We start from the raw sequence: 16,403 nt of genomic DNA on the forward strand, positions 1-16,403 counted from the left end.
CATCAACATCATGGGGGGGTCACCATTGACCAGAAACTTAACTGGACCAGCCACATAAATACTGTGGCCACAAGAGCAGGTCAGAGGCTGGGATTCTGCGGTGAGTGTCTCACCTCCTGACTCCCCAAAGCCTTTCCACCATCTACAAGGCACAAGTCAGGAGTGTGATGGAATACTCTCCACTTGCCTGGATGAGTGCAGCTCCAACAACACTCAAGAAGCTCGACACCATCCAGGACAACGTAGCCTGCTTGACTGGCACCCCATCCACCACCCTCAACATTCACTCCCTCCACCACCGGCGCACCGTGGCTGCAGTGTGTACCATCTACAAAATGCACTGCAGCAACTCGCCAAGGCTTCTTCGACAGCACCTCCCAAACCTGCGACCTCTACCACCTAGAAGGACAAAGGCAGCAGGCACATGGGAACACCACCACCTCCAAGTTCCCCTCCAAGTCACGCTCCATCCTGACTTGGAAATATATCGGCTGTTCCTTCATCGTCGTTGGGTCAAACATCTGGAACTCCCTCCCTAACAGCACTGTGGGAGCACTTTCACCACACGGACTGCAGTGGTTTAAGAAGGCGGCTCACCACCACCTTCTCAAGGGCAATTAGGGGATGGGCAATAAATGCTGACCTTGCCAGCGATGAAAACATTCAAAAAATATGGTGTATCACCCTGTTTTCTGTTTGTGCTGCCCTTAGCAGTCTTAGCCACTTGCAGTTTCGGCCTGTGGTAAATGAGTTTTCAAGCTGCTAATTTAATAAATTGCTGAGATGATCAGGGCCTTTGTCTTCTGCTAATGTAATCACGCACACATTATCATATATCCCAACTGTCCTTTCTGGTAATTTTCACCTTAACTTCTTCCTTCCCGCGTCTCAACAGATGATGCCAGGGTTAGGTTTTGGAGGAATAGTGGGGGAGCTTTGAGTCTCTGGAAAATTGAGTTGGAGTCAGAGGTGGTGGATTGAATCTTGAGCTAGATGAGCATTTAAGATGGCAAGAAGCCATCAACCTTGGCTCAGTGGGCAGCACTCTCTCCTCTGAGTCAGAAGGTTATGGATTCAAGTCCCACTCCAGAGACTTGAGCACATAATCTTGTCTGCCACTCCACTGCAGTACTGAAGGAGTGTTGCACTGCCGGAGGTGCCATCCTTCAGATGAAACATTAAACCGAGGCCCAATCAGGTGGGTATAAAAGATTGCACAACACCATTTGAAGAAGGGTAGAACGGTTCTCCCGGAGCTCTGGCCAACCATTATCCCTCAACTAATACCACTAAAAACAGATTATCTGGGTCATTTATCTCATTGCTGTTTGTGAGACCGGGCTGGGTGAAAATGATCTGTTGCATCTGGCTACATTATACCAGTGGGTCGCCCCAACCTGTGTGAGAACACCACTGCAGGCCAGGGCTATAAATAGAGCTGGAGCGCCAGGCCCTGGAACATCGTGGGCGAAGGTGCGGCGAATGAGGGTACGAGGCCCAGAAGAGCCGAGGGCCCAGGGGCAGCACGGGCCAGCCCACACTGCAATATGTGTGCGCACTAGGTCCGTGCAGCAGAGCAGGTCTCCAGTCGTCTTGGTTAACCCTTGCCACTAGATAAAGGCCTAGCTCTGGCAAGCCCTTGTGGTGGCTGATGTGCAACGGTCACCACACGTTAAAAAAACCCATGCACAGACACCTTCCACCCCTTCAATTGGAGTTCAGGACTGGAACATCGGGTCCTTCATTGAAACATCTATGAACTCTCCTGGAAGCAAGTCATCCTCGTTCGAGGGACCGCTTATGACCAGTGGCTACACGTCACTACATCTGGAAGTGAAAATCGGGAGAGAGGTATAACAAGTTGTCGATCTGATATCATCAAAAGTTAAAGTGACCCATTTGTGTAAAGAAGTTTTTCTGAGTATCAGTGCTGAACTTTCCTTTTGCCAGTGTGTGCCTCTGTCCATTGTTCTTCAATCATATTTTATCCACAAATAGTGCTGTTGATGAATATTTGCTATCCACTCAGCATCTTAGAATGCTCGCGCAGACCTCCTCTCATTCCTCTCCTTTCGGGTCCCCGAAACGTTAACTCTGCTTCCTGTCCACAGATGCTGCCTGACCTGCTGAGATTGCCAGCATTTTATGTTTTTATTCCTCTCCTTTCAAGGTCGAAGAGTCTGGGTTTTCTGGAAATGATTAAATCTTCTGTAAATTTTCATGGTTGAGGGCAGGAATTGGGATTTGTTGTGACACTTCCGTGACTGAATAGAATCATAGAATCATAGAAATTTACAGCACAGAAGGTGGCCATTTAGGCCCATTGTGTCCGCGCCAGCCAACAAAGAGCTATCCGGCCTAATCCCACTATCCAGCTCTTGGTCCGTAGCCCTGTAGGTTACGGCACTTTAAGTGCACATTCAAGCACGTTTTAAATGTTATGAGGCTTTCTGCCTCTACCACCCTTCCAGGCAGTGAGTTCCAGACCCCCACAACCCTCAAATAGCCTTGCAAAGCCCACTGTCTGGGCTCCCACTTGAGAATTGATCACGTGGATGGGATCCTTGTTCATTCACTGTGCCACAGCAATATTCTGCATCTGCAGGAGAGCAAAAGGAGGACATTTGAGTGAAGGAGCAAAATTAAACATGGCAAATTAGGGAGTGGGGAGGTCTGATAATAGATTTCGGCCCTGCAATTCCGATGTCCCGGGCCCGTAAGAAGTTCCTACGGACCCAGGAAGGCATCGGAAAAGCCAGTTTCCAGCGCGCAATGTGCATGCGCTGAAAACTGGCATTTCCGATCTGTCAAGTTTTTGGTCTTGACAGATGGCCACATCTCGGGAGCGAGACACTTGCAGGGTAAGATTTCCGATATTTATGAATATCTTGCCTTGCAAATGTCCTTTAAAATCCTGCGCCTGAAAAAGCAAGCGTATAGCCTACTTTTACAGGAGCAAGTGGTTAAAAATACACACACAACTAAAAAATAAAGTTATAAAAGCACTTTTTATGTTTAAAAACCTTCCCCACTACGGTAAGTTTATTTTAAGTGTTAATAAAAAAAAAAATTTTAAGTCGGAAAACTATTTTTTTTATAACAACTTTAATTTAAATGCATGTTAATTGTGTAATTTATTTTCTATTTTTTATTTTCTAGTTTTTAAGTGTTTGGAGGGGGATTCTCAATCATAGCAATAGGAGTTCCGTACTTTACAGAACTCCTATTGCTATGAATGAGAAACTATACTGTATCTGATTGGCTGCTGTCACTAGATCCCGGCCTGCGCACCTTCCCACGTGCACATGCTGCGCGCGCAGTCACCTCTGGGCCTCAGGCTCGGAAATTCGGACCGTCACAGCCACAGCAGGTAAGCATGTATCTTTTTGGTTTTTTTCGGTCGTTTCCCGTGGGAAGAGGTCGAATGGAATTTCAGGGCCATTATTATTTATAATCCACTTACAATGTCTACCAACTAGGAGAATAATGTCTATCATTTGCTAATACTGGCGCAGTGCTTCAATAACTTGAATTTATTCATGCAGGTGACCGACATATTGACAATTTTGGTAAAGTTTTGAATGATTACAAATCCAACCAGTGGTTTGGGGCAACAGTCAAAGCACACAAGGAGAAAGTTGTGGTGAGTTCATATGGGGTAACTCTGGAGCAATGACAATGGGGTGGGACTTGTTGTTCTGTGCAACCTCCTCCAGCCCTACAATCCTCCGAGAGCTCTGTGGTCCTTCGATTCTGGCCTCTTGCGCATCCCCGAATTCAGAAGAAACGTCTTTGCCCAAAGAGTGTTGAGAACGTGGAATGCGCTACCACAAGGAATAGTTCAGGCAAATAGCATAGATGCATTTAAAGGGAAGCTAGATAAGCACAAGGGAGAAAGGAAGAGAAAGATATGCTGATAGGGAGAGGTGGACAGGGGTGTGAGGAGGCTCGTGTGGATCATAAACGCCAGCATAGATCAGTTGGGCTGATTGGGTTGTTTCTGGCGATGTAACTCAGCACAGATTAGGACATTGAACCATGGGATGGTAAGGTTTAGTATTAACCCAAACAGCACCTTTGTATACTAGACAATGGGAGAGCGTCCCAAACATTACATTTGAGGGATTTCAAGACATTAACTGTAATAAGAACCTACAGGAAAGTTTTCGACTGCAAAATGTGGGCATTCATGGGCGTGCTAGGTCTTTTCTCATGCTCTGATACCTGTATCATTAATAATTATTATTCACCACTGTTCCACTTTAAAAGGTGTTGTGCTTCCCCAGTGCCTTTTAGTTGGGTATGGCAGAGGGTTAGCTCAATCATTCAGTCTAGAAAGGCGATACCCTGCTCTGATCTGACTGAGCTAAGTTCAGCCAGGGAGCAACAGTTGATCTCTGCAGCCCTTGGTTGTGGAGGTGAAAATCACTACAGGTTCCTTTCCTATTCAGTGGCCTATGAAAGAAGTGCTTGGTTGCTGCCCCTGTCACTAATCTCAATATCCACCACCAAGGTCAAAATCTTGCATTTCTTCCCTAACACCATTGTGGGGACAGGCAGTCTGCATAAGGACTGCAGTGATTCTAGGACAAGACTCACCACCACGACCTTATCAGGGTGGCTGGGGATGGACAATTAATGCTGCAGCCTTGCCAACGTTGCCCACCTTCAAATACATTGCCATCGCTGAATGCCCCACCATCAACATCCTGGGGCCATTATTGACCAGAAACTTAACTAGCCACATAAATACTGTGGCTCAAAGGCTGGGTATCCTGCGGCAAGTGTCTCACCTCCCGACTCCCCAAAGCCTTTCCACTGGGATGGCAGGACTGACATATGAGGAGAGACTGGATCGACTGGGCCTGTATTCACTGGAGTTTAGAGGCATGAGAGGGGATCTCATAGAAACATATAAAATTCTGATGGGACTGGACAGGTTAGATGCAGGAAGAATGTTCCCGATGTTGGGGAAGTCCAGAACCAGGGGACACAGTCTAAGGATAAAGGGTAAGCCATTTAGGACTGAGATGAGGAGAAACTTCTTCATTCAGAGAGTTGTTAACCTGTGGAATTCCCTACCGCAGAGAGTTGTTAATGCCAGTTCATTGGATATATTCAAGAGGGAGTTAGATATGGCCCTTACGGCTAAAGGGATCAAGGGGTATGGAGAGAAAGCAGGAAAAGGGTACTGAGGTGAATGATCAGCCATGATCTTATTGAATGGTGGTGCAGGCACGAAGGGCTGAATGGCCTACTCCTGCACCTATTTTCTATGTTTCTATAAGTCAGGAGTGTGATGGAATACTCTCTACTTGCCTGGATGAGTGCAGCTCCAACAACACTCAAGAAGCTCAATAACATCCAGGATAAAGCAGCCCGCTTGATTGGCACCCCATCCACCACCTTAAACATTCACTCCCTCCACCACCGGCGCACCGTGGCTGCAGTGTGTACCATCGACAAGATGCACTGCAGCAACTCACCAAGGCTTCTTCGGCAGCACCTACCTAACCCGTGCCCTCTACCACCTAGAAGGACAAGGGTAGTAGGCGTATGGGAACACCACCACCACAATGTTCCCTTCCAAGTCACACACCATCCTGACTTGGAAATATATCATCGTTCCTTCATCGTCGCTGGGTTCAAAATCCTGGAACTCCCTCCTTGCAGCGTCGGCGGCAGTCGGGAGCAGCGTTGAGGAGGTCCGTTGGTGAGGCCTATAAAAGGCACAGCAGGGAGTCCGGGGCCCAGCGTTGGCGGCAGTCGGGAGCAGCGTTGAGGAGGTCCGTTGGTGAGGCCTATAAAAGGCACAGCAGGGAGTCCGGGGCCCAGCGTCGGCGGCAGTCGGAAGCAGCGTTGAGGAGGTCCGTTGGTGAGGCCTATAAAAGGCACAGCAGGGAGTCCGGGGCCCAGCGTTGGCGGCAGTCGGGAGCAGCATCGCGGAGGTCCATTGGTGAGGCCTATAAAAGGCACAGCAGGGAGTCCGGGGCCCAGCGTCGGTGGCAGTCGGGAGCAGCGTCGGGAGTTCGTTGGTGAGGCGTACTTGTGCAGCTACAGGGAGAAGGCAAAAAAGTAGAAAGAAACAGAAAGATGACGTCACAGCCAAGGGGGTAAGTGATTGGCTGGATTGGTGAGTAGTTTTTCTTTTTTCTCTTCTATAACAGTAAGTAACTAGTTAACATTGTTGTTGCCAATTTAAGTGTATCTAAGAGTTAAGTCATGGCAGGAGAGCTCGGTCACGTGATATGCTCCTCCTGTACCATGTGGGAACTCAGGGACACTTCCAGTGTCCCTGACGACTACGTGTGCGGGAAGTGTGTCCGCCTCCAGCTCCTGACGGTCCGCATTGCGGAATTGGAGCTGAGGGTGGATTCACTCTGGAGCATCCACGATGCTGAGAATGACGTGAGTAGCACGTGTAGCGAGTTGGTCTTACCGCAGGAGAGGGGTCCACAGCCAGCTAGGGAATGGAAGACCAGCAGGAAGAGCAGTGCAAGGAAGATAGTGCAGGGGTCCCCTGCGGTCATCCCCCTGCAAAACAGATACACCGTTTTGAGTACTGTTGAGGGGGATGACTCATCAGGGGAGGGCAGCAGCAGCCAAGTTCATGGCACCGTGGCTGGCTCTGCTGCACAGGAGGGCAGGAAAAAGAGTGGGAGAGCGATAGTGATAGGGGATTCAATCATAAGGGGAATAGATAGGTGATTCTGCAGCCGCAACCGAGACTCCAGGATGGTATGTTGCCTCCCTGGTGCAAGGGTCAAGGATGTCTCGGAGCGGGTGCAGGACATTCTGAAAAGGGAGGGAGAACAGCCAGTTGTCGTGGTGCACATTGGTACCAACGACATAGGTAAAAAAAAGGGATGAGGTCCTACGAGACGAATTTAAGCAGCTAGGAGCTAAATTAAAAAGTAGGACCTCAAAAGTAGTAATCTCGGGATTGCTACCAGTGCCACGTGCTATAGTCAGAGTAGGAATTGCAGGATAGCGCAGATGAATACCTGGCTTGAGCAGTGGTGCAGCAGGAAGGGATTCAAATTCCTGGGGCATTGGAACCGGTTCTGGGGGAGGTGGGACCAGTACAAACCGGACGGTCTGCACCTGGGCAGGACCGGAACCAATGTCCTAGGGGGAGTGTTTGCAAGTGCTGTTGGGGAAGAGTTAAACTAATATGGCAGGGGAATGAGAACCAATGCAGGGACACAGAGGGAAACAAAAAGGAGACAAAAGCAAAAGACAGAAAGGAGATGAGTAAAAGTGGAGGGCAGAGAAACCCAAGGCAAAAAACAAAAAGAGCCACTGAATATAAAGGGGCTGCAGGAGGGGTCAAAACTAAAAATCATGATTTAAAAACTAGGATTAAAACACTCTACCTAAACGCACGCAGAATTCGAAATAAAATAAATGAGTTTACGGCACAAATCATTACAAATGGATATGATTTGGTGGCCATTACAGAAACATGGTTGCAGGGTGGCCAAGACTGGGAATTAAACATACAGAGGTATCTGACGATTCGGAAAGATAGACAAGAAGGGAAAGGAGGTGGGATAGCTCTGTTAATAAAGGATGATATCAGGGCAGTTGTGAGAGATGATATTGGCTCTGATGAACAAAATGTTGAATCATTGTGGGTGGAGATTAGAGATAGTAAGGGGAAAAAGTCACTGGTGGGCGTAGTTTATAGGCTCCCAAATAATAACTTCACGGTGGGGCGGGCAATAATCAAGGGAATAATGGAGGCATCTGAAAAAGGAACGGCAGTAGTAAAGAGGGATTTTAACCTACATATCGATTGGTCAACTCAAATCGCACGGGGTAGCCTGGAGGAGGAATTCATAGAATGCATACGGGATTGTTTCTTAGAACAGAATGTTACAAAACCTACAAGGGAGCAAGCTATCTTAGATCTGGTCCTGTGTAATGAGACAGGAAAAATAAACGATCTCCTAGTAAAAGATCCTCTCGGAATGAGTGATCACAGTGTGGTTCAATTTGTAATACAGATTGAGGGTGAGGAAGTTGTGTCAGAAACGAGCGTACTATGCTTAAACAAAGGGGACTACAGTGGGATGAGGGCAGAGTTGGCTAAAGTAGACTGGAAACACAGACTAAATGGTGGCACAATTGAGGAACAGTGGAGGACTTTTAAGGAGCACTTTCATAGTGCGCAACAAAAATATATTCCAGTGAAAAAAAGGGTAGTAAGAGAAGGGATAACCAGCCGTGGATAACCAAGGGATTAAGGAGAGTATCAAATCAAAGACCAATGCGTATAAGGTGGCCAAGGTTAGTGGGAAACTAGAAGATTGGGAAAATTTTAAACAACAGCAAAGAATGACTAAAAAAGCAATAAAGAAAGGAAAGATAGATTACGAAGGTAAACTTGCGCAAAACATAAAAACAGATAGCAAAAGCTTTTACAGATATATAAAACGGAAAAGAGTGACTAAAGTAAATGTTGGTCCCTTAGAAGATGAGAAGGGGGATTTAATAATGGGAAATGTGGAAATGGCTGAGACTTTAAACAATTATTTTGCTTCGGTCTTCACAATGGAAGACACAAAAACCATACCAAAAATTGCTGGTCATAGGAATGTGGGAAGGGAGGACCTTGAGACAATCACTATTACTAGGGGGGTAGTGCTGGACAGGCTAATGGGACTCAAGGTAGACAAGTCCCCTGGTCCTGATGAAATGCATCCCAGGGTATTAAAAGAGATGGCGGAAGTTATAGCAGATGCATTCGTTACAATCTACCAAAATTCTCTGGACTCTGGGGAGGTACCAGCGGATTGGAAAGCAGCTAATGTAACGCCTCTGTTTAAAAAAGGGGGCAGACAAAAGGCAGGTAACTATAGGCCGGTTAGTTTAACATCTGTAGTGGGGGAAATGCTTGAAACTATCATTAAGGAAGAAATAGCGGGACATCTAGATAGGAATAGTGCAATCAAGCAGACGCAGTATGGATTCATGAAGGGGAAATCATGCTTAACTAATTTACTGGAATTCTTTGAGGATATAACGAGCATGGTGGATAGAGGTGTACCGATGGATGTGGTGTATTTTAGATTTCCAAAAGGCATTCGATAAGGTGCCACACAAAAGGTTACTGCAGAAGATAGAGGTATGCGGAGTCAGAGGAAATGTATTAGCATGGATCGAGAATTGGCTGGCGAACAGAAAGCAGAGAGTCGGGATAAATGGGTCCTTTTTGGGTTGGAAATTGGTGGTTAATGGTGTGCCACAGGGATCAGTGCTGGGACCACAACTGTTTACAATATACATAGATGACCTGGAAGAGGGGGCAGAGTGTAGTGTAACAAAATTTGCAGATGACACAAAGATTAGTGGGAAAGCGGGTTGTGTAGAGGACACAGAAAGGTTGCAAAGAGATTTAGATAGGTTAAGCGAATGGGCTAAGGTTTGGCAGATGGAATACAATGTCGGAAAGTGTGAGGTCATCCACCTTGGGAAAAAAAACAGTAAAAGGGAATATTATTTGAACGGGGCGAAATTACAACATGCTGAGGTGCAGAGGGACCTGAATCCCAAAAAGTTAGTTTGCAGGTGCAGCAGGTAATCAGGAAGACGAATGGAATGTTGGCCTTCATTGCGAGAGGGATGGAATACAAAAGCAGGGAGGTCCTGCTGCAACTGTATAGGGTATTGGTAAGGCCACACCTGGAGTACTGTGTGCAGTTTTGGTCACCTTACTTAAGGAAGGATATACTGGCTTTGGAGGGGGTACAGAGACGATTCACTAGGCTGATTCCGGAGATGAGGGGGTTACCTTATGATGATAGATTGAGTAGACTGAGTCTTTACTCGTTGGAGTTCAGAAGGATGAGGGGTGATCTTATAGAAACATTTAAAATAATGAAAGGTATGGACAAGATAGAGGCGGAGAGGTTGTTTCCACTGGTCGGGGAGACTAGAACTAGGGGGCACAGCCTCAAAATACGGGGGAGCCAATTTAAAACCGAGTTGAGAAGGAATTTCTTCTCCCAGAATGCTGTGAATCTGTGGAATTCTCTGCCCGGGAAAGTGGTTGAGGCTAGCTCATTGAATGTATTCAAGTCACAGATAGATAGATTTTTAACCAATAAGGGAATTAAGGGTTACGGGGAGCAGGCGGGTAAGTGGAGCTGAGTCCACAGCCAGATCAGCCATGATCTTATTGAATGGCGGAGCAGGCTCGAGGGGCTAGATGGCCTGCTCCTGTTCCTAATTCTTATGTTCTTATGTTGTTATGTTCTAACAGCACTGTGGGAGCACCTTCATCACACGGACTGCAGCGGTTCAAGAAGGCGGCTCACCACCACCTTCTCAAGGGCAGTTAGGGATGGGCGACAAATGCCAGTAATACCCATATCCCAGGAACGAATAAAATAAATCCTGGGAACCATATATAAACATATGTGGGTGTTGGGATAGGATGAGATCAGACAGAATTGTGATGCTCCTTCAGAAAAAGTAATTATTTTTTTTATATAAATTTGTCAAAACAATCTATGCTGTCAATGTCCACACACAATTCTCCAATGAGCTGTCAACACTTGCTTTGTGTGTTTATTCCTCAGGCCTGTGCACCTATGTATCGCTGGGAATATGAGGAGAAAACACACTTGAAGACCAGCTCCAGCGGAGTAACGCCAGTGGGCATGTGTCTAATAGCGTCTCAAAACTTCAGCATCTACGCAGAATATTCGCCCTGTCGCTCCAAACTGTTGGAAACACAGTATACGGACAAAGGTAAGAGAATGTTCTGTGTAAAAATGATGTGAAAAATTCAAAAATTTGAAAGTTCCCAAAGTTTGCAAAGAGTTAACACAGACTACACATCAAGTATCATTCTTTTTACCAAAAGGATGTTGCAGTCACGTGCAAATCTGGATGAAGTTGCCAGCTCCCATTTGCAGAGGCCGAGTGCAGCCTTGTCAGTTTGCTCCACGGCTCACACGTTCACTTCTGAGTCCAAAGGCTCTGGGCTCAAGCCCCACTCCAGGACATGAGCACGTAACCTCGGCTGAAACACCAGCGCAGTGCACAGAGAGTGCGGCTTCGTCAGATTTGGTGTGCCAGCCATTGGTGCATGTGAGATGATGGGGTTTGTTAGAACAGGCTAGTTGCTTTTACTAAGGATTTGGGATGGGTGTTAGAGTAATTGTGGAGGCTTGGAAAGTGAGTAAAGCGAGGAAAGTACTGAGGATTTGTGGGGGTATTTTATCTAGATGACATAATAGAGGGGCAGAGGAAGTTACAGGGTATTGAATGTTTAAGGACACTGGAGTACTGAGGAGTTCAGAAGTTCAACGCTTTGCTTGTACTTAGATGTTGGGTTGATATTGTGATAACCCCCCTTCCTCCGATCTTCAAAATGGCGCCCGTAGTGCCCATTTCCTTCTGTAAAGCCCGGGGAAAGGAACTATTTCACAGCGATGTTTTCGGCCTTAAATCAGCCCGGCCTTGTGATGGCGATATGCCAAAAGTTCGGATGGGCCTTGTGTGGGCGATCAGCTCGCCGATCAGTTTGGCGAAGGTGAGCCGAAAATTGGGGGCTTATTTTTCTGGCGATATTTCTGGCCTAGTTTCCACTTTTTCCTCAAAATGGGCGATAGAGGTCCGTTTGGGGCAATAAATGGGCCATAGATGGGCTATGTGAAGTGGAAAGTCTAGCCCAAAGAGACCTGCACAATATGGCTTCCGGATAAGAACTGTGCAGAGTACATGGCTTTATTGTTATTGCATCAGTAGCCCACTAGGTGGCTCTACAACAGAATTTTTTTTTAAAGCATGCAGTGGGGAAGAGGCACTCAGGATGAAAGAGATAGTGAGGGACCAATATTTTAGGCTACAGGCTTTCTGGAATTAAAAGACATTGAAGAAAGATGTTCAGGAAAAAAAAAACCACGGGGAATTGACATTTGTGAAGAAAAAGGGAGGGCGGGGGTGGCGGGTGGGGGGGAATGAAAATTGTATTTATATAAAAATAGAGATGAAACAAGAAAATCAAACAAAGAGTAGAAAGGGATGTGAAAGCCTTCGAGAAGGTGCAGAAACAACTTACAAGAATGGTTCCAGGGATGAGGGACTTCAGTTACGTGGTTAGGCTGGAGAAGCTGGGGTTGTTCTCCTTAGAGCAGAGAAGATTGAGAGGAGATTTGATTGAGGTGTTCAAAATCAGGAGGGGTCTGGACAGAGTAGATAGAGACAAACTGCTCCCATTGGCGGAAGGGTTGAGAACCAGAGGACACAGATTTAAGGTGATTGGCAAAGGAACCAAAGGCGACATGAGGAAAAACCTTTTTACGCAGCAAGTGGTTAGGATCAGGAATGCACGGCCTGAGAGGGTTAAGGAGGCAGACTCAATCGTGGTTTTCAAAAGGGAGTTGGATAAGTACCTGAAGGAAAAAAAAATTGCAGGGCTACGGGGAAAGGGCCGAAAAAGCAAAAAAGACTCCAAAAACCACAGAAAAAGCGCAAAGCGCTGTAAAACGCAGCACTACTGATAAGTACCCCGAGAAAATTGGGAAAAACAACGAAGAAGCAAAAAAGATCCCAAAACCTCAGAAAAAAGCGTATCGCACTAAAACACAGTGCAACCCTGACTAGCTGAAGTGCTCTTGCAGAGAGCCGGCACAGGCTCGATGGGCCGAATGGCCTCCTTCTGTGCTGTAACCGTTCTATGGTTCTATGATGCAATAAAAATAACAGCCAGGATGGAAGGGCAGTGCTGGTGGACAGCCTCCCAAAGTAATAGGGTGGGGAACAGGAGGAGAAGGAGGACAGAGTGGAGGTGGGTAGCTGGAAGTCAAATAACAGAGGCCTACGATGAGAGGCAGGGGACAGGGTCTACAGCTGCAAACTCCACGAGTCCTTTTAAAATAAAAGACTGAGATGAAGAGGAATTTCTTCACTCAGAGGGTTGTGAATCTTTGCGATTCTCTGCCCCAGTGGGCTGTGGATGCTGAGTCATTGAGTATATTCAAAGCAACGATCGATAAATTTTTGGATTCTCGGGGAATCAAGGGATATGGAGATCGGGCGGGAAAGTGGATTTGCGGTCAAAGATCAGACATGATCATATTGAATGGCGGAGCAGGCTCAATGGGCTGTATGGCCTGCTCCTGCTCCTAATTCTTATGTCCGTATGTTAAAATGCTGAATTCCCCGTGCTGGGAAACCAGTGAAGATCGTAAGGGCACAGATCTACTAATGGACACTTGCTGGTATATTTTGTAGCAAAACAGTATAATTGAAGGCTTGTGAACATCTAAAGCCTCTGGGGCAGGAGGCAGCTCCTGAAATCCCTGTTCATTGTGGCTACAGTTTGCACCTTGAGCATCTGCTTGGGTCTCTCCTCTCTGGGGATAAGTCAGGAATTGTTTAAAATGTAGCAGAACAATGGAACACAAAATCTTTGTAACTATATGTCATCTGGAATTGTGCCCTGTGTGGTAAATGATTAATCACAATGGTCCCTATTTCTCAGTTCCAGACCAGCGTTTTTGCGAAGCAGGATGGAGCAGTGACATCACGGAGGTAATACGCCAACTTATCCATGCTTCATTGATATAATGATTTCCATTCTTGCAATATTTTTCTTACTGTAGGTTCGACGCAAATAAGTTTGGAAATGACCCTGAGCTGCATTATTGTAGGAACGTTTAACATGTTCATAACAAATCCAACCTGAGAATCAGCCATGGCTCAGTGGGTAGCACTCTCTGAGTTAGAAGATTGTGGGTTCAAGTCCCACTCCAGAGACCTGAGCACAAAATTCTCGGCTAACACTCTCAGTGCAGTACCGAGGGAGTGCTGCATTGTTGGAAGTGCCGTCTTTCAGATGAGATGTTAAACCAAGGTCCTGTCTGCTCTCTCAGGTGGACATTAAAGATCCCATGGTGCTATTTTGAATAGCAGGGGAGTTATCTCCGGTGTCCTGGATGGTATTTATCCCTTAATCAACATCACAAAAACAGATTATCTGGTCATTATCACATTGCGGTTTGTGGGAGCTTGCTGTATGCAAATTGGCTGCTGCGTTTCCTACACTAGAACTGTCACTACACTCCAAAAGTAATTCATTGGCTATAAAGCGCTTTGAGACATCCGGTGATCGTGAAAGGTGCTATATAAATGCAAGTCTTTCTTTCCCTCCACTATTTGAACAGAAGCATGAATCGGATTATTAAACAGGCCTGCATTAAAATAGCAGAGAAAGGAATTTGATGCAAATGTACTGTGCGTTCATGTAACAATATCGCTCACAGTCACTTCTAGTTTATGATAAGGGGAAATCAAAGGCTGGGTCACTCCCACACGTACTAGTGTGCCTTCTCATTATTGTTGGCTGAGTGTAGTGACATCCCAGCCAGGATGGAGAAGTTTGGGTAAATCCCCAATCAATCTCGCCTGGACACCGGACTGCTGTGAGTGACTGAGATTGATGCCACGAACAGAATTTGTATTATGTAACTATCACCCACTCCCCGCATTTTGCTGGAGATAACTAGCCCTGCTTTTATCGGGAGACGTTGCTGTAGTTTCAGTCATGAGTTCTGTTTGCTGTAGTTCATTTAGACTCTTTTTAAATAGATTCTGTAGACTGTTTGCTGTAGTGCACTGTTTAAATAAAATCCGTTTGCTGAATAAACCATCCCACCTCCAACTCATTGGCTGACGCAGTGTTGCCAATGGACACTTTGATTATTGTTAGTGAAGCAGTATTGGTTAAAACCAGCGAGCAGGACAATGGGCACCTACCCTGGCCTCATTGTTAGCGAATGCAGGGAACTCCAAGGCGATCTAAGGCGAGGGGGAGTACGATAAAATGGATGAAATATTTCAGCTACTTGTGGGTGGTGTTACGGTAGTACTCTGCATTGACCAGGCAAGAACTCGGGTATTGTTACTTATGCCCCTGTTATACTACAATTTACCGGATGAACATAACGCTATGGTGCTCACTGAAGCCAATACATCATCCCATAATGCAATGCATGTCATGGCATCATGATGGGCATTGGAACCAACTTGAGGCCAGGTCCGCCAGCTCACGAGCACATGGCAATAATGTGTTGGTGGGCAGATTATACCCAAAGTGGGCTCTCTGCCATCATCTCTGCCGGAACTGGAGCAACAAGATTATGTTTTCGGTACAACCTCACAAACACACAGGCTTTAAGTTAGCTGATAAACATAGAAAACATAGAAAATAGGTGCAGGAGTAGGCCATTCAGCCCATCGAGCTTGCACCACCATTCAATAAGATCATGGCTGATCATTCCCTCAGTACCCCTTTCCTGCTTTCTCTCCATACCCCTTGATCCCTTTAGCCGTAAGGGCCATATCTAACTCTCTCATAACGTCAGGAACCAGTCACATGACTTGTTCCGTCTTTATTGTTGTAAACAGCAATGGCTGCAATGCCACAGTAGTCCACTAGGTGGAGCTATATATATGACAAGCAACATATGTGATGCCACCCATAAGGGCTTGAGAGGGCGCCACAGTGCTCTGAGCTTCAGAGAAAGCTGGGGCAACCCAGAGTGTGCGGTGAGTGAGCTAATATTATTTTATGGCACTCACGTTGGCAGAAGGGAGCAGCAAGGGCCACGATGGAAGATTTCAAGCCCTCATTTATCAGCAGATGAAGTTAGCAGATTATTTTGTGCTATCCGCACACTGCTGTGGTCAACACATTGTAAAAACTTCATCATTTTCGTTTTAGGCAGGAGACATACTACTGGGAGCACCTGGCAGCTTCTATTGGCAAGGTAAGGAACCCGAACATCAATTGCCCCCAGCCTCAGTCACAAACAGTAACACAGGCAGGGAGACCTTTTTTGTAAAAAAAAACTTATCTATGTTTCTGGAGTAAAATTTGGGCAATTTCTCTGAATGATGCAGCAGGATTTATATTCCCACCACTCTTTGGGTAAAGAAGTTTCTCCTGAAATCCCGATTGGATTTATTAGTGACTAACTCCCACTCTATTTATTTCATCTCACCCTCTCAGCATATGCTTCCATTCCTTTCTCCCTCGTGTGTTTATCCAGCCTCCCCTTAAATGCATCTGTGCTATTCGCCTCAACCATACCCTGTGGTAGCGAGTTCCACATTCTCACCACTCTGAGTAAAGAGGTTTCTCCTGAATTTCTTATTGGATTTATGAGCGACTATCTTATATTTATGGCCCCCCAGTTTTGGTCTTCCCCACAAGTGGAAACATCGGGGTTGAAATTCAGGTGCGGCAGAAAGCTATGAGTTTTGGAGTGTACCTTACCGCTGGAACTCCTGGTACGGTAAGTAGATCCATTTTCAGGACTTTGACAATTTTTCAAAGTCCTGCAGGAAATGGATCATAATGGGGGTGGGCCTTAGACTCAAAGCCG

At 46.2% G+C, this 16,403-nt stretch overlaps 1 protein-coding gene across 1 annotated transcript in view; it reads left to right on the forward strand.

The window, feature by feature from the left end:
* The window catches only part of itga2b (integrin, alpha 2b), a 136,839-nt gene that overhangs the window by 29,185 nt on the left and 91,251 nt on the right, over positions 1–16,403 (forward strand). Inside the window, exons 3-6 of the mRNA XM_070864503.1 lie at positions 3,546–3,643; positions 10,587–10,758; positions 13,499–13,548; positions 15,740–15,785. Of these exons, the coding sequence (XP_070720604.1) occupies positions 3,546–3,643; positions 10,587–10,758; positions 13,499–13,548; positions 15,740–15,785 (366 nt within the window). The remainder of the gene's footprint in view (positions 1–3,545; positions 3,644–10,586; positions 10,759–13,498; positions 13,549–15,739; positions 15,786–16,403) is intronic.

The sequence above is a fragment of the Pristiophorus japonicus genome, chromosome 21 (assembly GCF_044704955.1).
Source record: "Pristiophorus japonicus isolate sPriJap1 chromosome 21, sPriJap1.hap1, whole genome shotgun sequence".
Classification (NCBI taxonomy): Eukaryota; Metazoa; Chordata; class Chondrichthyes; family Pristiophoridae; genus Pristiophorus; species Pristiophorus japonicus.